General features: G+C 39.2%; 1 protein-coding gene across 2 annotated transcripts in view; it reads right to left on the bottom strand.

Annotated features, from left to right (window-relative positions):
* Window positions 1-641: 641 nt before the first annotated feature.
* The window catches only part of LOC118225670 (macrophage mannose receptor 1-like), a 29,635-nt gene continuing 6,027 nt past the window's right edge, over window positions 642-24,249 (bottom strand). Inside the window, exons 5-31 of one of the 2 annotated variants that reach the window (XM_035414461.1) lie at window positions 24,043-24,156; window positions 23,326-23,469; window positions 22,765-22,947; window positions 22,252-22,409; window positions 21,843-21,956; window positions 19,808-19,923; window positions 19,531-19,679; window positions 18,838-19,037; window positions 18,563-18,684; window positions 18,159-18,237; window positions 17,563-17,707; window positions 16,683-16,721; window positions 15,285-15,448; window positions 14,546-14,610; window positions 13,966-14,066; window positions 12,261-12,403; window positions 11,827-11,941; window positions 11,282-11,454; window positions 9,551-9,592; window positions 6,400-6,505; window positions 4,310-4,542; window positions 3,994-4,159; window positions 3,487-3,639; window positions 3,103-3,219; window positions 2,678-2,842; window positions 2,216-2,248; window positions 642-1,875 (exon numbers count right to left, since the gene is read on the bottom strand). In XM_035414461.1, the coding sequence (XP_035270352.1) occupies window positions 1,634-1,875; window positions 2,216-2,248; window positions 2,678-2,842; window positions 3,103-3,219; window positions 3,487-3,639; window positions 3,994-4,159; window positions 4,310-4,542; window positions 6,400-6,505; window positions 9,551-9,592; window positions 11,282-11,454; window positions 11,827-11,941; window positions 12,261-12,403; window positions 13,966-14,066; window positions 14,546-14,610; window positions 15,285-15,448; window positions 16,683-16,721; window positions 17,563-17,707; window positions 18,159-18,237; window positions 18,563-18,684; window positions 18,838-19,037; window positions 19,531-19,679; window positions 19,808-19,923; window positions 21,843-21,956; window positions 22,252-22,409; window positions 22,765-22,947; window positions 23,326-23,469; window positions 24,043-24,156 (3,581 nt within the window). In that variant the 3' untranslated portion in view covers window positions 642-1,633. The remainder of the gene's footprint in view (window positions 1,876-2,215; window positions 2,249-2,677; window positions 2,843-3,102; window positions 3,220-3,486; window positions 3,640-3,993; window positions 4,160-4,309; window positions 4,543-6,399; window positions 6,506-9,550; window positions 9,593-11,281; window positions 11,455-11,826; window positions 11,942-12,260; window positions 12,404-13,965; window positions 14,067-14,545; window positions 14,611-15,284; window positions 15,449-16,682; window positions 16,722-17,562; window positions 17,708-18,158; window positions 18,238-18,562; window positions 18,685-18,837; window positions 19,038-19,530; window positions 19,680-19,807; window positions 19,924-21,842; window positions 21,957-22,251; window positions 22,410-22,764; window positions 22,948-23,325; window positions 23,470-24,042; window positions 24,157-24,249) is intronic. The other variant, XM_035414462.1, reaches the window with a different exon arrangement.

Raw genomic sequence — 24,249 nt, forward strand, 5'->3', positions numbered from 1 at the left:
TTTGTTAATAGACAGACTTAACGGTGATTTCAGGCAATGGATTCAAAAAAGAGGCGAGATGAATAAAATAATTGTGGCGACTGCATTAATATTTCATTTGAAAAAGATGAGCTTCACCATTTTGGCACCTATCATTCATCACTGAACCAGGGTTATTTGGTTGACAGCCTTCACAGAACAGCAAATGTTCACTGAAGGTGTGCAAGTTAATTAGAGGAATTGACTCTTGTCTCATGTTAGTTAAGGAAAAACATTTTTTCTTCTTCATGAAGAAGTTTTGAATTGAATGTAGATGCAGATTGTAGATTCAACAGCACATCAAAAAACGATAATTTCTTTTTCACTGTTATGAAAATGACTTCCATTCTCTGATTGTATTTATAAACTAAATGTCCTCGTCAGCCTTGTGTGGAAGACACGCATTTCTCTTGAGTCACGAGAGTAGAGAAACCTGCGAAAGATTTTGCAGTGATGATTAGTACAAAAACTTTTGCGTTTGTGAGCAGTTGTCTTGATGAGAGTGTGGGCAGTTCGAGCAGACATAAAGAATGTGGGCCAGTCGCGACTTTGGATCTTCAGGGCCTGAGGGGCATAGTCAGGCTGAAAATGGACTGTCATCAAGCACTGGGGCCAGCAGCACATTTATAGTTCTCATTTTTAAAACATTTATTTACAATCAAACTCGACAGCTTTCAGTCAATGAAATACAAGCATCCTCATATGTGTGATAATCAGCTGAAATAAGAAGTAGAAAATTTTTATAAAATGTTTCAAGCTAGTAAGGCACAAAGGTGAATAAGTTGTCAACATTTATGTTTAAGAAAATATCAATCTGTACAAATCCAAAATAAAAAAATAATAAAATAGCATATTTTCCCACATCTTTTTCTATGGTTGCAGTTAAAATCTAAGCTTTTCTAGAACATACTGAAAAATGATTTGATGGTATTAAAACAGAGTATTGCTTGATTTTAAAAACAGATTATTGCTATACAGTGTGCAGCAGGGCTGCTGCATACATCCTAAACCATGGTTAAATATGAGGATATAAGCAGTGAGTAGTTTAAGAGACAAAACATTTTCAACAATTATTAGTACACCTGTTTAGATCAATAGTATCATTCCAAGTTTTTGCAAATTCCTCTCCATAAACCATAAGATTCCATTTCCCTCAAAGTGGATTGCTTTGTGTGTGTGTGTGCGTGTGAGCATGCGTGGGTGTATGCCTGTGCATGTGAACTAGAAGCGAATTACCATTGAGCACAAAATATTATCACAAACATTATAACTGGTTGTGTAATGTGTGGTGAATAACAATGTTGTAGCAATATTTTTACATTGTTTCCTTTTTACAACGCTCAAAACACAACTTTCCAGCTATGATGTCAATAGCTACTCCAGATCACACTCACTAAATATGTTCACAACAACAAAAAAGTATTTTAAATGTATAAATATCAGCCATAAAGCTGTGGTGTGGGTAGTAAAGGAGAAAACTTACAAAAACGTTGCTATATTTTTGTTATTCACCACACCCATATAGTCTAACTGCAACTTTGTAAAGTTTTTCGAAAAGTTTTTTTTTTTTTGTTCTTTTTTTTGGTTGCTGTGGTGCTGAGATTGTCCTGACACATCAGATGGCGGCCTGTTCGTTCTGCTCGATGTGGTCTACCAAGCCCTTGGTGTCGACGGTGGTGACGCGGGATTCGCTGTTGAAGTACAGGCTGTTGTCGAAGGTGCACTCGCCCTGCACCTGTGTCTGCTGTCTTCTCTTGTGGAAGAAGAACGCCGCGAGTCCCGCTACTGTTACTATCACAATGAACACGGCCACAACAACGCCAGCATAGCCATGGGGAGCCTCGTCGCCAACTTGAGCTAAAAGCACACAAAAGAGAAGCAGTGGGTATACGTTAAATGAATCATATGTGGTACTCACTTTATGATTATACCCAGGGGGTACAATACATGATTTAAAGGTCAGGTGCCAATATACTAGACTATGCCGATATACTTTGTCTAACAGTTACATAAGTAGCTTCTTCATGGAATTAATGCTGAAGGGTTCTAATATTTAATATTACATGAATTAGCAAAATGTCCTACAGACAAGTAAAACAATTCCTTGGCATAAATTTGTTAAAAACTCAACAAAATGTGAAGTTTTGCTGCAAAGCATATATTGAAAGAGAAGAAATGAAAGATAAAAAACACTTACATATGGGTTTATGTTTTTCAGTCGGTGGTATTACTAAAAAAGAAATCAAGTATTAACTAGGATCATGTATGTTCAGTCAATGATGAGAGCAATATAAAAATCTTTTCTCTGTTTTAAATGATAGTCATAACTCCAGGCCAATACCCAGTCATCAGAAAGCCGGACTAACATAACAAAAGCATACCCATAATGGTTTACTTCTCACCTGACAAGTTAAATTAAATGTGAGACTGAATAATCAATATCACGTTTTTATAACATTACGTTAAAAGAAATAGAAGCTGTTTGCATGAACAATGACAATACAAGGTTACCAGATGGAGAGTAATGCATTCAACTGGAACAAACCAGAGGTCAGTGTAAGCTATACAATACTCTCAAGTTATTGCTCTGTAGAGCTCTGTACTATCACCAGACTTGGGTTGAGAAAGGTTCAGTAATTGAACAAATCATCTTACTTACCCTTTTCTGTTTTACAAATGTAGGACTTGTATCTATGGCAGTTTACATTGTTCCATCTGGAGGTGTCAGAGTAGATTTCCACACAGTCCTCGGTGGAAGATGATGGTTCATCTGTGTCCCAGTTTGTGTAGTCAACCACTTTGTTGTCAATCCATAACCATTCCCCTGTGGTCAAAATGTAACAGTACAATTTTATGTGGACATCAAGTCATGGTTTGTGTTGGTGTTGCTGTAGGATATTTTTCATTTTCAGAGATAGCCAGTCAGGAAAAAAGCATATAAAGACGTTTGTTGTTGTTCAAATCCTAACTGAGCACATCATATTGGCCCCATGGAGAGCTGGTATTACCTCAATTCATAAATAGCTTCAATGAATTTGAAAATTGAGCATGTGCTCCTCAAGAAACCACTTTAAAGTCATTTACCTTTGTGGTTCTTGTACAGGCCAATCCAGAAGGACTTGGTGCCATCTTGAAGTAGCTCTAGGTTTTGCTGTATGAACTTCGCCTCCACTGGGTCTTCAATGCTGAGCAGAGAAGCTCCTGTTAAAGGACAAGAGAAAAGGAAAATCATTCTTCAACATGTTTTTGTCCATTAAATCATTATAGTGTAAATGCATACTCATCAACAAAAAATGGAAATTTTCAGTTCAGACATTTCAGTTCACATGCTCAGGAAGCAGGTCAGATAGTCTTATAGGAGGGTATCAGAAAGATGTTTAACAGATCTAGAGAACATACCACAAACTTGTAAAGCTTGTAAAATCACACATTAAGAGAGAGGAAAAGAGAAGGAAAATCCATCTGTACCCATTCGCACACATTCAATGGAAGCATGGGCCCAGTTCTCCACTGAGGAGGCGATGAATGCGTAACAGTGACCCCGGAAAGGCACCCAGGTCTTTCGTTTCTTCGGCTCAGGGCAGTTTCCTGGCAGTTGTGGGGGATCCGTGGGGGCTACATCTGTGGGGAGGCACACAACCTGCACTTACAATTCATACAACAGCATTGCACCCCAAAAGTAGGTTGTTAGATAGCCTTAATACTCAATGGTCCCAATAATATTTTCCTTAAAATATTTATCTAACCTTGGGGAGTGCAATTCTTTGTTTTCTTCAAAGTTCAGTGTTCAGAACTCACTGAAATGTTGAGTTCAACACTTTAAGTTCAACACAGCATTCATTTTTTTAAGCATGTTTTAATTAAAACATGACCCATCCAACTCTAGGTCTGAAACCACATCCATCTCTAAAATGTAATTCATCAGCACAGATGTACAGTTCATTTTGCACAGCTTTTACTGGGTCACTTCCCCACCTGGAGAGCGCTTGCACAGAGAGTAGTATGTGCTACTGCAGGAGCCAGTCTTCCACCGTCCATCCACATCCATGTACACACAGGCCAGGTTGTTCCTCGGCTCCCCAACTGCCCATTTAGTGTAGCGTAGCCGCCAGTTGTCTATCCAGCGGAAGTACCCGCTAGTCTAAATTCAATACATACATATACGGGAAGGCATGTATCAGTGATACGCCAAAAGGTAGACAGATTAAAAAATAAATGAGCGAATTTGGACACGTCAATACATCACTTAGCACTGGATGTATCAGCATATATACAAATCGGGTCACTTTACCACATTGCTGTTGAGTCCTATCCAAAAGGGTTCCTTATGCTTTAAGATTGTCAGTGCCAGGTAGGACTGAGTTATTGGGTCCAGGATGCTGGCGAGGTCTGCATCGTCTGCCTTGCACTGCCGCCTGGCCTCATCCCAGTTCATTTTCTGAGTCATCACCTTATAGGAGTTGTTGCCAATCTTGTAGTAAGTCTTGGGTGAAATTGTTGTTACCGGAGGACTAATCTGTGGGTCTGAAACATGGAAAGCATGCTGTAAAACAGTGGTTCTCAAACTTGGCCCTGGGAGGCTCCAATTGTAATCCCAGAATTTTCATGATTGGAGAAATTATTTACCCTCTTAAAAGACTGAGGTGACTCAATAGGCTCCAAAAATAGGCAGGATTTTTATCTTGAAAATATTATAAAACAACCATGTTTCATTACTATGATGCACTACCAATCTGTGTGTGCGTGTACTTCTACCCAGTCTTTGCTTGTCTGCCTGTATTTGATGTTCAAAAAACTTTTTTTTCTGAAAAGCATGTGACTAATATAAGAAGATAGTTGCCTTAGTTGCTAACCTAAGGCCATGCAAGTGGCTGGTCAGTGTGTCAGGTTACAGTAGGTAGCTTTCATTATTAGCTAACTAAATGTATTTATTTATGTTTGCCACCATTAGCTGGCTCACCATGATGGCCTGAGAATTTTCTGTGGGTTTTACATTTTTCAAAGTAACACCTTAAGGTTGGAGAATAAGATTCCAATTTACTTCTCTGAGCTCATATGGGCTACGTAGCTATAATTAGCTTGGTAATAAGGGAGTCCACCAGTCGGAAAATTCTATCATCCCATATTAGTTAGATTTTTTTTTCTGGATGTGACTGCATTTTGACTACTACATACTAATATCCTTGGTTAGAGAGACATGCATGTTTTACTAAGTTGATATCTTAGGTGAATATGCGGTTGTGTGCCTTTGTTGCCACGGGGGTAGGCTGGTAGCCTGCAACATGGAGCTCTTCTAGGCTACTTCCCCAATCAGCTAAAGGGGAAGAGTGGGGTCCCTTGACTGTGACTTTGTGACAATGAAAATTTGTTTGTATATACGTGTGCTTATGTTACAGAATTTTGCCACGCTTCCAAGCAGGCTAGAGCAGACTGAAACACGGGGGTGCTGCGCTAGCAGAGGCAAGCGTAGGTATGTTCCATAAATACTATGGCATAACTTTATTGCATATGACAGCGAAGTGGGAGTTTTTGCTATCGGATATGTCATCAAGTATTTTGGCATACTTCTGACTGCCTGACTGGTATGAATGCAGCTATTGCTGTAGAGACATTTTTGCAATGTGAAAAAAATGTAGTTTTGCAATTTGATGTTATACAGCTACTGATACATACTAGCTACTAGTTGTTTTGTTAGTGTATTAGCTTTGGCATCTTGGTGGTGTTGGCGGGATTGAGAATGAAGGGGGAGACGGTTTTGATTGCAAATACAGGAGCGAAGCAAGGAAATAAATCCTGCATAGTATGCCTTTAACTAAGCAAGAGGTTGGCTGTAACAGAAACCAGGATACACAGGGGTCCCTCAGGACTGCAAGGTTCAAGAGCTACAGCTATAAGAGACCCTTAGACAGCGGACTAATATTGCTTTTCACTTCTTCCCAACAACTTGCTGGAATTAGAGAAAACAAGGTTAAAGCAAAGGATCTGAACAAGCGACAGAATGAGGGCAGGCCAACATTTGCACAATGGCAGAATAACATAAACAGGCCATTTCCAGGTCTATGATTTAATTTTTTTTAAAGCGTTCTCCTACTGTGAGTTTGTCCCCTCATCTGAGAGAGGAGTAAGTGTGACCACATTTGTGACTGAGGCCTCTGAATAAGACAGCAAACAATCTCAAAGTAGCGATTTTCTGGACAGTGCCTTCTTTCCAGGTATACTATTAAAATTCTAGAACAGGAATTCCAGAGTTACAATATATGTACAAAATTAGTATCTGTGGTGACCAATGTCTAATGTACCTCACAGTCAGTAGATGTGGCACTTGATACCCTGCTACCACACTGAAAGTGGAGATTAATTAAGTTGGGGTTGAAGGCTCACCAATGTTCCTCTTGCAGATGAAACCTCGGGCAGCAAGGCAGTCTTCAACCTTCCAGAGTCCTGTTAGTGCAGCTGTGTTTCCCACCATTATCACACAATCAAACTCCTGACCAGCAGCAAGACGGTGATGGGTGGAGTGGAGGGGGGTGGGGTGGGGAGGGACAAAACAGAGCACAAATTACATTTGTCAAGAACATTGTCAGGGGGCCCACTGATTGACATTTAGAGGCTCAAGATTCCTGTTGTTGAGAGGACACTTATAAGACCAGCGAGGATACAGGAAATGTTCTGGACAACCCTATGCACAAGCAGAAGCTATATGTTAGCAATGATTTATGGACAGCAGATCAATTAGCAACCACAGGTTTAATTTGTAATTAAATCTTGTTTCATGAGGTATATTAACCATGATTGGCTTAGTCTCATTAAGTGTTGTAGGATGTTTAGTGGCCTTGCAGACAATGCAGTTTGGCGCGTGAGGAAGTTTCTTCTGTCACATTCTTTCCTGTGATAGAGTGATGACATTATTGTGAGTGGACCATCATTGATGGCCCTGCAAAGTGTTGTAACACATTTCAACATCTGAAGATCGAGCACAGTGTGGATCAGCAGGAGAAAATACAAAGAGTTTCAAGATCAAATGACTTTGTGGAAACATCATCGCTAATGTCTCTCTTACTAAATAGTGTGAGAAACACCGACAATGTCACATACATGTCACATACGCTTACTTCATACTCTTGTATGAAGTAAGTGGTTCTAGTACAAATAATGTAGAAATTTAGAGCAATGGGACTGATGCTCATCGTTATTTGCCTGAGCTCCAGAAACAAGAGAAAGCTGTCCAAAAAGTTCCACAACATGCAACACATTCGCTGTTCTTGATTCCAAAAGCAAAATCCTTCAGAGGTGCAATAAACCAGGGGGAAAGGGAAGGGATTTCCATCACCAAGGCGATCTATCACTAACACATTGACTCAAACCAAGAGTGTGTGTGTATGTGCGTGCGTGCGTGCTTGTATGTGATCATAGCCAATATTGTTATTTAGTTTTCATGACATCTGGGTTAGATTTTTTTAGTCACCAGACTATTCAGTTGAAGCAATACATGCTTACAACAAAAAAAAACCTTTCAATGTTTCTAGCCATGGTTGTAAGAGGTTCAGTAAAACACGTGATAAAATGATGAGCCAATCAAATATAAAATCTATAGGCCTAATTCTAAATAACAAATAAATAAAATTCTATATTTGAACAATAAGAAAAGGTGGACCTGTAACAGCATAATTAAAAACAAATAAATGTCCTATGTGTTGTAAATGAGATGTTTTTAGTAGGGCTGTCAAAGTTAACATGATAATAACGCGTTAACGCAAATTCGTTTTAACGCCACTAATTTTTTAACGCACGTTAACGCACGTTGTGTTATGATGAACGTTTTCCCGACCCTTATGCTGCAACTTGGAACTAGTAAAAAAAATGGTTTTACAGTCTCTGGGTCCGACTTGTGAAAAAAGCAACTGAACGGTCGTAATACTCGTAATACTGCAGCCTAACTAGTTTCGCGGTTTCACTCTATTACTCATTTAATATACTTCTTAACAATAAAATAAAGCAGCGTTTTCTGTGGGAATCCATGTTTTCTTGAGTAAAACAGCCCGAACGCAGTTTTTCATTGACTGGGCATATTGTTCAGAAGAAGGGAGCTGCCCTGTCGTCCGACAATGTAAACAGGCTTGTCTGTTTAAGCAACTGGCTTAAACAGACAAGACTAATAGAAGTATAGCCTAACTGTTGTATCCAAAGAAATGGAAGTATAGCCGTAACTGCAATATCCTAGTTTGAGTCCTAGTTCTGTATTATACTCCCTTTCCACTGTTTCCTGCTCACTTTATTTATTGTTCGTTTTATTTTGTATCATCCTGTTTTGATCCCACATAGTAGAAGGGGATGTTTTTGTGAGCCTTTATTTTCCCCATGTGTGGTTGGACACAATTACATTGTGTGATTTTCTTTAGAAGTGCAAGGTATCCAGGGAATGATCTTTGAGTAATAGAAAATTTAGATGACCAATGTTGTACAATGTGTCTGTTGTTGTGATGCATTGAGGTCCATCGTTTTGTGTTAATGCTTAAAAAAACGGTATGTTTTAGTGAACCTTTATAAGTGTGAAGTTGGACACACTACATTGTGTGAGTACTCATATTACTAACTAATGTTAAATTTAGCAGGTCAATATGCCCATCTGTTGTTGCCTGTTGGGCTTGAGTTTGCCATGTTATAATTTGAGCATATTTTGTTTTGCTAAATGCAGTACCTTTGAGGGTTTCTGGACAATATTTGTCATTGTTTTGGGTTGTTAATTGATTTCCAATAATAAATAAACATTAATTTGCATAAAGCAAGCATACTCCCATGTTGATAAGAGTATTAAACACTTAAAATAAAAATATCCCTTTAAGGTACATTTTGAACAGATAAAAAATGTGCGATTAATCGCGATTAACTATGGACAATCATGCGTTTAATCACGATTAAATATTTGAATCGATTGACAGCCCTAGTTTTTAGATATGAAACATCAGCAAAACTTTACTTGAATAAATGTAATAAATAAATAAAAAGCTGTAAAAGAAACAAAATACAAGAAGCGCATGGAGCTTCACTGTTTAAATTACTGCTGAGACAGAGATACTATACCAAGCATTTTGCAAGCCAAGGTAGCTCCAAACAGAAGCAGAGCAGGGAACCCCCCCTCCCCAGCATACATGTAACTAGCTCTTCAATTAGCCACTTGCAGAAAGATTAGTAGTTATGTAACTGCTACCTCTCCGATATAAGATTTGATCTTTGGAGTGAAAGAAAGCCCACAAAACCATGAAACCTCTCCTCCATTATCTAGTCAGGAATCGGGCTTACATTTGACTAGCTGCATTTTCTAAATCTGTTCACTTAGCACAAGAACAGACAGCACGACACGAACTCCAAAAGCACAGTAGGGAACACACTGTTTGGGCAAGAGCAAGATCAGGCGCGATGCAAAAGCCAAGTCAATAGCCTTTCCTCTTTACACATCCAGTTTTCCCTCACTGACAAAGAAGCCTGACTGCTCCGTTCATTGTTTTTTTTATTCTGCTTCCAGGCTACTTACAATGCGTTCCGGTATCTCATGGTATCGATGATCCCAGGTGAACTAAAATAATTGAACAAGCAAAAAAAGTGCATCAATAATGTATTTTACTCCTTTCAGGAAATAGAGATGCATTGATGCAGGACCAATTGAGCTGGGTTGTCAAGAGATGCGCTGAAATTGTTTAGCCAGTGCTTGTCAGTGGAAGGAAATAATGCGGGCGCCCCTTCTATAGACGGTTTCCTCCCAAGATTTCGTCCCATCGGGGAGTTTTTTCTCATCTCTGAGGGTTTTTCTCCCCTCTGGGATTTATTCTTTTTACCTCATGTTTCCTGTTTCTTTCTCTTTTTCTGCTGCCCTGTAAAGCATCTTTGTGACAGTCTGTAAAAAGCACTATACAAATAAAATTGATTTGATTTGATTTGATCTATGGATCAGAGGATTGTTTGTTTTATGATTAAACACATTATGTCACAGCTAACTTTCCTCAGCTGTCTATCATTGTTGGTCCTGGGGTTTAAAGGAAGAGTGCATAAGGAATATTGACCTTAAATCCTTAAATACTCCATCCATAGGGTGGGGCGATATGGACAAAATCAAATATTACAATATTTTTGACCAAATACCTCGATATTTATATTGTGATGATTTTGTGGGGATGACTATTGGTACTATCACAAAATTACACAATGAGATTTTTGATAAATAATCATCAGTAATGCCTATGTAATAACTAAGTGGGTAAAGGCAAATAATAGAACAGCTAGAACAGTCAGGTAAGTCCAGAAAATGACATCACTTTACAGTAATGCTGCCTTTAAAACCAGGAAAAGACAGCACTTATGCCATATCACGATATTACGATATACAAAATCCCAGACGATATGTAGTCTCATATCACGATATCGATATAATATCGATATATTGCCCAGCCCTACCATCCATCCATACATCTATTATCCAGCCTGCTTATTCTCGGTCAGGGTTTCGATCCTGGAGCCTATCCCAGCACGTACTGGGAAAGAGATAGGAATAAACCCTGGACATGTAGTTGCCAATTGCAGGGCACACACGCTATTCACACACACTCATACCTGCAGGCAATTAAGGCTCTGCAATTGGCCTAACCTGCATGTCTTCGGACTGCTGAAGGAAACCCACACAGGCACATGCAAATTCCAGACAGAAAAGCACCGGGGACCCTCTTGCTGTGAGGCAACAGTGTTATCTACTCCACCACCATGCTGCCCCGCCTGAACACTCATACATGCTAAACTGGCTGGCAGGTGCTTAAGCCTGGTGTTTCAGGACATCTCACATACTTCTCTAAAGGACATTTAGGTTAAAATGTCATTTGTTTCATGCACTGTTATGACAGTGATTGCTGGTCCTATGATAGGAGAGAGATTGTGTTATGTTTGCACATCACCTTTCTTTGCTCAGTTGCTTTTATTCTTACATAATTCAAACACTGAGATTATGATTCAGAATATTATATCTCTGGCTAGTACATACCTACAAAACTGCATGTTGCAAATCATTGCAGTTGTGGTAAACCCTGAACAGTGCTAAACCCTTGGTGTTGTAAAGGTATAAGGCATGCCCCACCATGGTACAAACTGTCAGGCACCATTCCTGCCATCCCAACATACAGTAAAATCAGTTTCCTCATTTTCATGATGCATTTCGGACGTTAAACACACAAAAAATGCATTTCCACAATGCCATTATCGGTGAGAGCCGTCTGATTACCTCGTCCATGAACATGTAACGGCCGTCGGGCACAGACACAGGGTGACCTTTGGCCCAGTTGGTGTAGTAGACCCCTCTCCCGTCTGTCCACAGGAAGCGCATCTCCCAGTTCACGTCATTCAGGCCAATCCACATGTCCGTATCCAGGCCATACAATTTGGTTGTCAGGAAATCTAATGGGACAGTGCACACCAGGGCAGTATAAACACTGAGCTGAAGCTCTCACAAAATAATGTTCAAACTTTCTCTGGCTCTCAAAGCAATGCCACCTGATGTAACAAGTGCAAGTGTCAGATGTGACAGTTTCCCTGTTCTTAGCATACAGTGACAGGGCTTTGTGTCTCTCTGCTTATGTAGAAGAAGAAATAGTATGACACAGCTTACAAGACATACAAAATACATTCAAAGTATGCACTGTTTCCACATTTATGGTCAGGCATTATCTTTTCTGAATGGATGCAGAGGCAAAACAATGAAAAGTGTTAGTTCAGGTGTTGATACACAAATGAGATGAGTGAGAATGGAACGAGAAGCTCATCACTCACTTTGCTCTTTTTCACTGAGGATAGAGGCTAAATTTCCTCCCAGGTTTATACAGTAGGTTCTGGCCTCTTGCCAGGGTTTCCTGTCTGCAGAACTGGTTCCAATGAGCTTGTAGCACTGGGCATACAAACATATCACAATTGTAAAATGATATTTGTTTCAGAGAACAGGAAAGTTTAATGCATAAATGATAAATGAAATCTTTTCACAATTTTACCACTAATACTACTGGGTATGAGTATAGCAATGTAAATTCACCAAGTGCAGGCACAATGTAGCATTGTGATGTTTTAATTAATCATCAAAATGTCACAACAGCTGAGCCAGTTCACGTAATTGTTTCCTGAGTTGTTCTGTTCGTCTCCACACAGATATGAAAGTGAACTCCAAGGCAGCATCAATCACTTTGATTTTCTCCGTTTTTATTGGTTTTTACCTTTCCTTGGAAAATTATCCAGTCTGGGGGACATCCTCCCTGAGGCATTATAGTAGGTGCTGCTGTGGCATTAGTAGGAACATCAGTGCTTCTTTTACATATGGATGGCAGGGCCACACCACAGTTAATGTCATTCCAGAACCCTGCCAATTCAAATAATGATTCAGATTCCAACCAGAATTATTGCAATTCTAAGGGGCTATCAGGCCCAATAGTGGCAGTGTCCAGCCAGCTTCACGAGCCTGTGTTCAAATGCAATGTTAATATAACGTCATGTCAAATGCTGCTGCGAATATACAAATTCTTTTATAGCTGTTTGATTGACATGTTTGAAGTCTTAATGAACAGCATTGCCACCTATCATTTTAAATTATGGAACAGACACAAAGACATGGTTGCAAAGCTACAAATGTACAGTGCTGTGAAAAAGTTTTTGCTCCCTTCCTGATTTCCTCTATTATTGCATATTTGTCCCACTTGATGTTTAAGATCTTTAGACAAAATTATTATTATTTTTTTTATTTAACCACGGTAGGTTCGCTGAGCACGGATGCTCTTTTGCAGGAACGCCCTGCTTCACACTCATACACATTCACACCTGGGAGCTGCCCAGTACAACCACAATCCTCTATTATTGGCCGCTGAGCAGCTCCACTGGAGGGAGAGAACATTTTTTAGCCAATTAAATCAGGGGATAATTAGGTGGCAAGTTTTTTTTTTTTTTTTTTTGCGAGAGCGAGAACTGGGATTTTAGCCAGGACACCGGGGAACCCCCTACTTTTTGCGAATAGTGTCATGGGATCTTTAATGACCACAGTGAGTCGGGACCTCGGTTTAACGTCTCATCCGAAAGATAGCACCTCCTACAGCACAGTGTCCCCATCACTGCACTGGGGCATTGCGGTTTATTTGACCAGAGGGAAGATTGCCCCCTGCTGGCCCACCAGCACCACTTCCAGCAGCAACTCAGTATTCCCTGGTGGTCTCCCATCCAAGTACTAACCAAGCCCACACTTGCTTAGCTTCAACTAGTCCGCAGGAGCAGAGTGCGTGGTGGTATGGCTGCCGGTGGAATGGTTGCTGGCTAAAAATTTTATATTAGACAAAGGGAACCTGAGTAAACCTAAACACATTTAACACAGCCTGGCTTGTTTGTAGCTAGCTCTATTGAACATAAAACCTCACTCATAGCGAAGTATATCAGTCTGGAAAGGGTTACAAAGCCATTTAAACGGTTCTGGGACCCCACAAACAACAATGAGAGTCATTATCTCCAAATGCAGAACATTTAGAACAGTGTAGAATCTTCCCAGGAGTAACCGGCCCACCAAAATTTCCTCAAGGGTGCAGTGACAACTCATCCAGGAAGTCACAAAAGATCCCATAAGAACATTCAAAAAACTGGACGCCTCCCTAGCCTCAGCTAAGTTCAGTATTCATGATGTCACAATAAGAAAGACACTGGGCAAAACTGGGATTCATGGGAGAGTAGCAAGGCAGTAAACAAACTACTAACCAAAAGAAACATTAATGCTAATTTCAGATTTGCAGAAAAGCACCTGGATGATCCCCAGTCCTTTTGGGATAATGTTCTCTGGACAGATTAGTGAAAAGGATTACACAAAGTAATTCTGCCCAGTGGTATGACTGACAGCGTTAGTCTGCTGACAGTGTTAGTGAATTGGCTTAGCACAGCTGTACTCACCCATGCTCTTGTACATGGTCACACAGTTTTCATCGTTGTTGGCAAAGTTGGGCTCGTTCTGTTCCCAAGCTACATAAGACACTGGAGATCCATCCATCCACCTGCAAAAGCAGTGAGCAAAACAACTGCAGCTGACACAAGGCACAGTTCACATATTTTCGCTTATTAAAATGAATATAAATGAATATGAATTGCTGCAAATATTAACTAGTTACAGCAATGGCCCAGCAGCCATGCAGGCATGTTGCACCAATACAAAGTGTTTTGGGTGGAGGTGGCATAGTAGTTTCAGGACATTGTGCATGATTTTCATCAGTGAATGATTATTGGGAGGTGCTTCCAGGTGATGATAAAAGTGCCAAAACATGAAGTGAAACTCTCTTTCCTCTAATTTAAAGAATAACACCCTGTTTGTTTATAATGTAGATACTGTATTGCAACAAGCGTTCTGATGATTCAATGGAGACCTATTCATATTATTATTCCCAAATATATCAATTTGCTCACATTAAAATCATATCTGTAAACAATCTGATTACAAGTGATCATATGCACTTGAGAAATAGTAATGTGTACCTACTGAAAGGATTTGTCAAGACCAACTGTCATGCCGATGTAATATTGCTCCTCATGATCTCTGGATATCTGAAATAAAGACACTTTCATCTTTGAGAACAGAAGATGCCACACATGTTGTCACATGTTAACATTTAGATCAGTCAGACTCCAATCTGACCTGTGAGGTCAGTACTACTGCTGGTTTTCCCCCTCTAATCAGGAACTGATTTAGACCCAGGACACTAGGTGTGTACAATGTCTGGCCAATCAATGACATTAATCAGTCAATTAACTGTTTGGTGGGAAAAACAACAACAAAAAAGAAAAAAAACAGTAGTACTACCTGCTTCAAGGACCAGATTTGAGTATCTAGGCTCAGAAATATAGATTATAGATTCTTCTGCTTTTATGACCTATATTATGAACTAGTGTATAAATAACCTATAAAATAAGACATCCCAGGTTCTTTCCATTTTCCATCAATATTGAAATCTCTCTTTCACACTTATCTACCTGCTTCAAGGACCAGATTTGAGTATCTAGGCTTTAGACTATCAGAAATATAGATTATAGATTCTTCTTCTTTTATGACCTATATTATGAACTAGTGCATAAATAACCATAGTAGTCATATAAACACATTTCCAATATTATATCAAATATAAATACAATTTTGTAACAGATATGATTACATTATTATGTATAGATTTTTGCAAAAAGACATTATGTTATAAATTATGTTATAAATGGTTATACTTCACCTGTTTCCATATAAACTTCCTTTCACTTTCCCCATTTAAGACCACAAGATCACCGAAGTTCTTCTTACAGTATGCTCTGGCCTCATCCATGGCAAGCCTCTGAGTATTAATATAATACTGTGTATCATTGTATTCAATCCAGCCGTCCTTTGTCTTATTATACTCTGTGAAGAAAGAGGGGCTCACTGTTATTCAGGACTCTGAACTAGGCTAAGACGCAGTATAATGGATTCTCTGCTAGCCTCAGGACCCGAAGGAATGTACTGTCAAAGAGAAGCAAAGACAGAAAGTTATAAAGTGCAGCAGCTAGAAGGAAGGAGAGAGCGACATGTGGAAATTTAAAATGATTTTTTTCCTTTATTGTTCCCACCAAGCAAACAGATATAAATTGTTCTTCCATCTGCTATGTGACTTTGTAATGAGAGGCGCAAAAGATAAAAGGCATTACTATTATTAATGAAACACTGTCCCGCACACACAAATTTAAAGCACACTATTTCAGCATCTACCAGTGCCAGTGTTGTTTCTATACTTTCTGACATATTTCCTGATGGTGCATCTACGTAATGTATAAACAACAGTGCTGTTATTTTAATGTCTTGAGCATTGCACCAGGGAAGCAAATTTCATATTTCCAACACGATGAATAAAATAACTTCAAGAAGAACTCAAATACTAGTGGATGCTGCATATGTCACAACAAGATGGTGGGTTCATTTAAAACAAGGGGAAAAATTTAAACCTCTACACACTGGTGCAGGATTACCCAGAAATGGTTGTTTCTTTGGCATAAATTTGTGCTAAATAAGCATTGTTTGCAATGCAAGACAAGTAGAACTGACTTTCTAACTTTGTTCAATAGTCCTCAAGTTGCTATCTGACTGGCTCAGCTCAGTTTTCCTAGAGGGTCGACCATGATTGATTTGAATTATCCTTGATGATAATGTGTTTACATACACATAAGGAAAGTTAAAAAGCATGTAAATGGCTTAGAAATGTGAACAAACAGTGATTGAGACATTTCAGTAACAAGGGTAAATAATGAACATAACAATATCACATAGAATAGCAATGCAAATAGAGAGAGAGAGACAATTACACATACGTACGTACATACATACATACACACATACACACACACATATACATTCAACAGCAAATTCTACAATTAGAATAAAAAAGAAGGCTGCAGACTTTGCACATACATGTCTAACTGCCATTGCATACCTTTGAAGCATTTCATTGCCTACAGTCATCTAGATGAGCTTGAGAACCTCGTGAGCCAGACACATACTGTAGCTACCGAGCGATACAAGGTTTGTGCACTGCCCTGATAATATATGAATATAAAATGAAAAGGCACGACTCCTGTTCCATTGAATTAAATGAGCATGTTACCTAGCACAGTGCCAGTTGGGGCAGGTTTGGGTGTCACTCCTGCGAAGAGAATAGAGAAGAAAACAAGTGGATGAAAAGAACAGCATCACACAAAAGGATGAGACAATCCTGCTAGTTAATGTCTCAACATTTGCTGATTACAAATTGATCATTTCTACATGCGTTATAATGAATTCTACACCCACAGTTTTACAAAAAATGCATTAAAATACTCAAAATGAAGGATCTTCCTGAATCATACTCATTTGTCCGCATATGCTGGGGTTATGAAAAGTTCAATTATTCATGCTTATATTAAGATAAGCAACAAAACCCTCCGAGGGAGGCAAAACAATTACACAGTACTTAAACACCCTCATATTTTTAAGCAGCTTTAAAAGACTATAAATGTGACTCTCATTGCCTGCTAATTGTACATCAAAATTTGTGCGGTTGTGTACTTTTCAGTTATGCAGAAAAATATGAATCAACCAGTATGTTAATGATATAATCGGCCAGTAAAGTTACTATACTCTGTGAGTGATGCTCTACTCCTCTGGTGGTCCTCCTGACTCCCAGTCATTCAGGACAAACTCAAGCCAAGCACACTCACTCCAGTAAAAAATGCATCACTGCATGCGTATCATGATCTTACACTGTTCATTAGGCACTGCAGTCAGCAGGGGACTTAAGTAAGCTTAATAAAACGTGAAACTATGATACTGACAAGTCAATTATAATATTACTCATTCATCAGGCTGTGGCAAACACCAGAAGCCCTGTGAATACAAGGCAATTTCAAGCCAATACCATTCAAACCAGAGCTAAGTCATTTTACTGGAACAAACACGAGTATCACATCTACAGCACAGGAAGCTTCGTGAGATGAATGGTTCTCTACCTCTGCGGATCTGGCATATCCAGTTGCTGTAGGATTCACAGTGCCGGTCATTCCATGGTCTTCCATAGTAAAAGCCGACCTCGCCACAGAGCTCAACATTATTGTAGTTGTTTGGTTCGCCATAGCCCCAGTTTTCATAAGAGAACTGAGAAAAAGCATAACATTGTACATATATATTTGTAGGATATACAGCAAATGCAGAAGTTTTGTGACATAGACACCATTGTTGTTATTTTTGCACTGTATCTTAAATAATTTGAAGAAAAAAAAAATTGGACAGTATTTATATCCATGTTTATATGTAGTCCCTCCATTGTAGGGTTATAAATTGGACAGTTGATGCTCAGCTGTTTCTTGGCCAGCTGTCTCTTTGCATTATTTGCTCATGCTCAAGAAAGCCTACAAATGGTCTAGAGTTGATTCTAGGTATGGAATTTGCATTCAGAGTCTGTTGCTGTTTTCTCTCAACATGAGGTTCAAACATGTCAAAGAAGGCCATCACAAGGCAGAAATTCTGAATTGATTTTAAAACTATTAGTTCAAATGATACAATTATTAGTCTCTTAAAGCGGTAAAAAAAATGAAGTAGGCCTCACAGAGCTTCCATCACTCCACACAAAGCCAGCATTGGGATCGAGAGCACTCAGACCAATCCATGCGTTTTCCACAGATGACCTACAAAAAAAAGAATAAGAAAAAGATTTTTACTTTTATTTAATTGTAAGTATCTCAAGCTAATTCTGAAGCACTATATCAGGTACTGCAATGATTTAGAAGAAAGGTTATTTGGAAAGCATTAGACATTAATATAACAATCTTGGATATGGTCTAACAACAGTAAGGACTGCTCTGCCCAGCATTCATTGTGTGGCTGGGGATTGGCTGCCCATGATTTCCCGCCCCACCTCCAAAAGATGTATTTTGCCCAAGCTGGCTGGTGTAATGAAAGGATACGACAGCCAGTTTCTGTCTCAGAGAGAAATCGTTGAGGATGACTCACATCATGTACCCACCGCCAAGGTCACTCTCACTGTGGATACTGAGCAGGTCTCCTCCGATTGCCTTACAGAAGTCCCGAGCTTCAAACCAGGTCTTCTTGTTTTTAGTTGCTTTCTTGTATATCTTTAAGACAGAAAAAACAAATGTGTTGAGGCTCTAAGCACAGTCCAAACATTAGGCCTTTGCCACTCATTCCTGTCCTTTCAAGAAAAAAAAATGTTGCTATGGTAATGTGAGATATGGGCATAAGCCAGTACATTATTTCTCAGTATGTACCTTATAACACATATTCCTGCTTGATAGAGGCCTCCAGTCTGAGGGGCAACTGAGGGTTGGCGTGGTCATTGGAGCTTTTGTTGATGTCACCCCCTCTGCCATGTATTTACAGATGTACTTCTGTTTGCTGGTACAGCTGACCACATCCCATAATCCGGCAAATGTCCCAGTTGTCATGGCAACGCAGCCCTGTTTTCTGTCTTTTTTCAAACACACGGAGCACAAAGATAAACCAAGTAAAATACATTTTTTCAGACAGATTCTGTGCCACACAGCATGCAGAGTGAAACGAAAGGCTCCTCGTGTGCTATAAAGCTTGATAAATTAAAGATAAAGCAAAAAGAAAGCTAAATTGTTGATAAAGCAGTTAAATTGTTTAAAATATTTGATTTAGGAAATAAATATACAGGAAATATAGTTCACCATATAATCCATCCATTTTCTAAAGTGCTTACTCATGGTCAGGGTTGTGGGGGGCAGAGCCTATCCCAGCAGACATTGAGTGAAAGGCAGGAAGGTCCCCCAAAGGGCCCCCATACCATTCACTCACAGTCTTATACCCCAAGGGCAATTTAGACTCTCCAATTAGCCTGCATGTCTTTGGTCTTTGGTGTTTGAAATCGCAAATAATAAGACTTTAGTGTAGAGAAGTGGCACTAAGGACAAAAAGTAAGGTGTAATACAACACTGTACCTGGCATGCCAACGTTGAAGTGAGTGAACCTCACATTGTTGGTGTTGGTCCACACAAAGGTCTCACGGTCCGCTGTGTTGGACAACCCTATCCAGAAATACTTCTCTGGCCTGAGCCCAACTAAGCTGATGAGGAAGGCATTTTCATATCTACGACACAATGCAACACAGTCCATTAGTCCGGCAAAGAAATGTAGCGAAACAAAAGAAAATTAATACTATTTTATATCTATATATAGTATGCATATAATGTGTATGGTAAATAATAGTGATTTTACCTGCTTGACACATCCACTAAGTATGACTCAGAGCTCTGGCATGTCTGTGCAGCCTCATCAAAAGTTTTTGTTTCAGAGCCGATGAAGTAGCAAAATGATTCATATCTGACCCAGCCCTGCAGAAAAAAATTAACACATAGTCAGTACTATGCTCATTATCAAAAAATAGATAAATAAATAAAAAAGGAATGACTCGGTATTATTTCCAACCCACTTAAAACAGGCTGGAAATGCCATTCACTGTATTCCAATTTGAAAATGATCTGTTGTGTTCAGTCATGTAAACAGTTCTTATGGACCAGTTTTACTAAAATAACTGCTAAACGGACAGCTATATTGCTTGGCAGTGGTATGTTACAGTTTAAATTCATTCACTAAAGGTATCATTTGTAGCAAAACAGTGCTATTAACAAGCAACTGGTTTTTGATCAGTGCTTATGGTACATTCTACCCAGACAATCTACTGTATAGAACACCTTGTACCCTGCAGAATTATTAAAGATTCAGTTTAACGGTAGGTGCCAAAGCAGGCCAACATGAGCAGGCTTTTGACTGAGGGACTAAGGTAGGGAGAAATTTAGATCTTCATTTCAATTCCTTGTCCACCACCCATTGCTGTGGTCAGGACATACTTTCACAGCTTTTCCCCTTTTGACCCTTCTAAACATTCAGTTTTTTTTCTTTTTTATTTCTGTTAAAACAATTGCACAAACTAATTTTGATTTATTGACTGGTTGGTTGCTGCTGCTAGTTTCCTTGGCAACAACTTGTCAGCAACACTTCCATAGAATTTCCACAGAACTGCTGCCTGTTTTCAGTTTTAAAATATTACTCAAAGAAGTGTCTGCCTTGATTGTGAAATGTCTTGTCACAGTATACAAGAGTATGCTTTAATGTAGTGATGGAGGCAAGGCAAGATAGTGTGATCAATTAAGAACGGGATTGTGAGTACAAGGTGTATCCTACATTGTGGAAGCTAACTGGGGGACTTGAAGTTATGTAATGTATTCTTGCTAGTGTAGGGAATGCTGCATACAATTTGTTATTATATTTACGTACAGTAAGTACATTATTACAAGGAAAGCACAACATATTCTTTTGGTGCCACTATTATGCGTGCTTTACTTGCACACACAAGCAAGGAAAGGTTTGAATTCAGCGGTTGGTGTTAAAATAGACTTTTCAAAATCAGAGTGATCAGTGTGTTTGTTCTCTTCTGGCTGACCTTTTTCATCACTTTGACAGATGTTAATTAAAAAAATTGCTGTGCTTGTTTTTTTTTTTTTTTTTTTTCCTGGCCTTTAAAAATAATTTTATTATTCTTATTATGAGACTTATTTTGTACCAAGGCGTAAGAATCCAAAAGGTGGCTGCATTAAAAAAAAATATATATATATATATTTTGGTAATAGTTTCTTTCTTTTCAATCTGTAGTGTAGCAGTGACCCGGTAACACAAAAATATCCTGTCGGAGAATGAAGTGCTTTGTCAGCTTACTGTCTGAGCTGAAACACCTTTCCCGTAGGGATATTGCTCCATAACGGAAATGAGATATAAATGAAAACAATAAGCACTAAGCAGAAGATGCTTTGTGATTAAATAAATCTGTGTCAGCATCGTGTCTCCAAAGTCACTGATCAGCACTGAATTTCCTCCATGCACAAGAAAAAAAAGCCTCCCTTCCCCTCCTATTGGAGGGCAAAAATTCACTTTGCTACCCAGTCAACATAACACTTCATCAGCGGTACTGACATGCTCTTAGATTCCACATAAACACAGACCTGCTGCCTGCACTGTCTATTATGACTGCCTCACACATAGTCCGCAAGACAATTTACAGGGTCTAATAAGGTGACAGTCATTCCAAAAGCAGGCAGTTGCACTGAATACACAATGCAAGACTTCAGACGGTGAACACTGCACTACATGGTTGATATTATATTTAGTTACAGTCGATCAAATCCCTTTTTCATTCCAGAGGAGAAAAAAAGTCAGATTCACTTTCCCTGATTGAATGGGAACCATTAACACTCACAGATTTGCATCCGGGGCTCGCTTCCTCAGTGGCACCAGCTGGTCTAATGGAGGCTTTCTTTTTACAGATGTAGCCATGTTCTTTTTCACACATGCTGTCAGCCCACTTCCCCTCCTGTTTGGAGGGCACAAACACAAATACACACACGATAACATAAAATATAATAATACGTAATATACCTACAGATTATATACTGAAATTACATCTGGTTGGCATTAATTTCTTTATAGCCCATTGCTATTTACCATAATGTTACAGATAATCACCAAACAAAACACAGCTTTCCAAACAGTCAACTTATGTTGATTAGTTTAAATGATGTCACAGAAGTGTAGAATTGAATGTAAATTGCCTTATTTTTAGATTGTCATGCTATATTGTGGAGGGAGTGCATGGTTTGATATGGTACCTTTCCCCGTATCAGGACACAGTCCTCTTGCATGTTGGTCCCATGAGTAGGCTCCCCCGCCTGCCATTTTGTGAAGGTGACGTGGGTCCGGTCGGCCCACTCGAACAGCATCTGAGTCCTCTGGTCATTCAGTCCGATCCACAGCTCATCGGTTGGCACTGCGGTGGAGGGGGATAAAAAAAAATCAGCTGTAGCCACATTTCATGCTTCTTCACATGGAAGGTTTTTTTTTTTTTTTTTTTTTTTTTAAACCTTGTTTTTTTGCTGCTCAAGCACTTTAATGGCAATATCGTTGGCTTAGAAGGGCAGGAAAATCTCAAACTGGGACGAAGACTAGATAGGGAAAAATTTCATATTGCACATAAGAAAATTAAAGTTGTTAAAGACTAAGATGGCTGCATAAAGCATGTACACACACATACTCAAACAGACAGAGGGAGAGAGAGACATAAAGAGAGAGAGAGAGAGAGAGAGAGAGAGAGACAGACAGAGAATGCTGCAGGTTTGACTCACAGTATCCCAGCTGTGAAATAACAAAACTCTGCTCCTCTATGTTGTGGATGCTGGCCAAGTCACCCCCTTCCTTATGGCATGCAGAAAGAGCATCCCTCCAAATTTGTTTTGTGCGTTGAAGGTAATAACAGTGGCCTGCATACGGCACCCAGTGGCTAGGACAGAAGTTGCGCTGGTCATTCCCTGTTAATACGCACAGAGAGAAAGTTTTCAACCATAACTAAGGATAACAGAAATACTACTAACATTACCATAATAGTAATGCAGAAGCCAATGGCATGTGGTCCTTGTGAATACAATAGACAGTCAGGAAGGAACTAGGAGGGATGAGTTTCAGTGTTCTGAAGATTCTTCATATGTGTACTGTAATAACTGGACATTAATAGACATCAGTGAACAAAATGATCTGCAAACAAAATTAGTAAACAACATCAAATATAGCTATACGCAATACAGAGTGCTATATCAATAACAAGGATCAATAACAAACATGGTCTTACACACGCACACTATATTTCTAACATTAAAAAACAATTCAGGCAACAAAAGTTAAATTCTTACCCCAGGTAACAGGGTTACTGCTGGTGGAGTTCCCTTTGCGGCAGATGTACCCCAGCTTTTTTGTGCAAGCACTGCTTTCCCATTTTGATGCTTTTCCAGGGTTGAGAACAGCACAGTTCAGCCCAGGCTCAGTAGAAGGATGCCCTTCATGTATAAAAGTGCCAGTGACTTACAGGACACGGTGTTACATACTGTACATGTACATCTGCTTGACTTGCATCTTTCTGTGCTTCTTACAGCTGATACTCATCTGTAATCCAAGCAACGTTGCCTTTATTCTGTCACTGCCAGTGGAATTAGAATGTTTTGCACATTGTTTAGGGCATTTTTGGTCATTCTTGACAAAGCTTTCTCTATAAACTATTCATCTTAAATCCATTGCTGAATGGCCAGTCAACTAAAATATGAACCCGGACTCCAATCCCATCCAGTTTGAGACTGATTCTTAAAAAATTCCCAATACTACTATAACTCAACTTGTGTTGTCACCAGTAAAACCCAGATGAACTATACCAATGCTATTCTTGTTGTTGTTATAATAGCATATATATATATATATATATATATATATATATATACACTGTCTATCTCCTCTCATTACAGATCAGAAGATCTCTGTCATATCCTTACATGCATGACTTGTAATGGTTTTCATTTTGTGTAATGATTTTACTCCATCCTTCTCATGTTATTCTGTGCTTCATCAACGTCACTTACCCGGGGCCCAGTTGAGGTATCGGAATGGATTTCCGTTGCTCCACTGCCATCCACTCTCAAAGTCCAGGCTGTTCAGTCCAACCCACAGTGGTGTTCCCAAGGAATTTGTTAACCCTTAAGATATGCAAAGCATGCATAAGGATGTGTAAGGTAGTTAAAGAAAGATGCTGGTATTTACTTTGAACTCGTATACAACAGTGACAATGT

The sequence above is a fragment of the Anguilla anguilla genome, chromosome 4 (assembly GCF_013347855.1).
Source record: "Anguilla anguilla isolate fAngAng1 chromosome 4, fAngAng1.pri, whole genome shotgun sequence".
Taxonomy (NCBI): domain Eukaryota; kingdom Metazoa; phylum Chordata; class Actinopteri; order Anguilliformes; family Anguillidae; genus Anguilla; species Anguilla anguilla.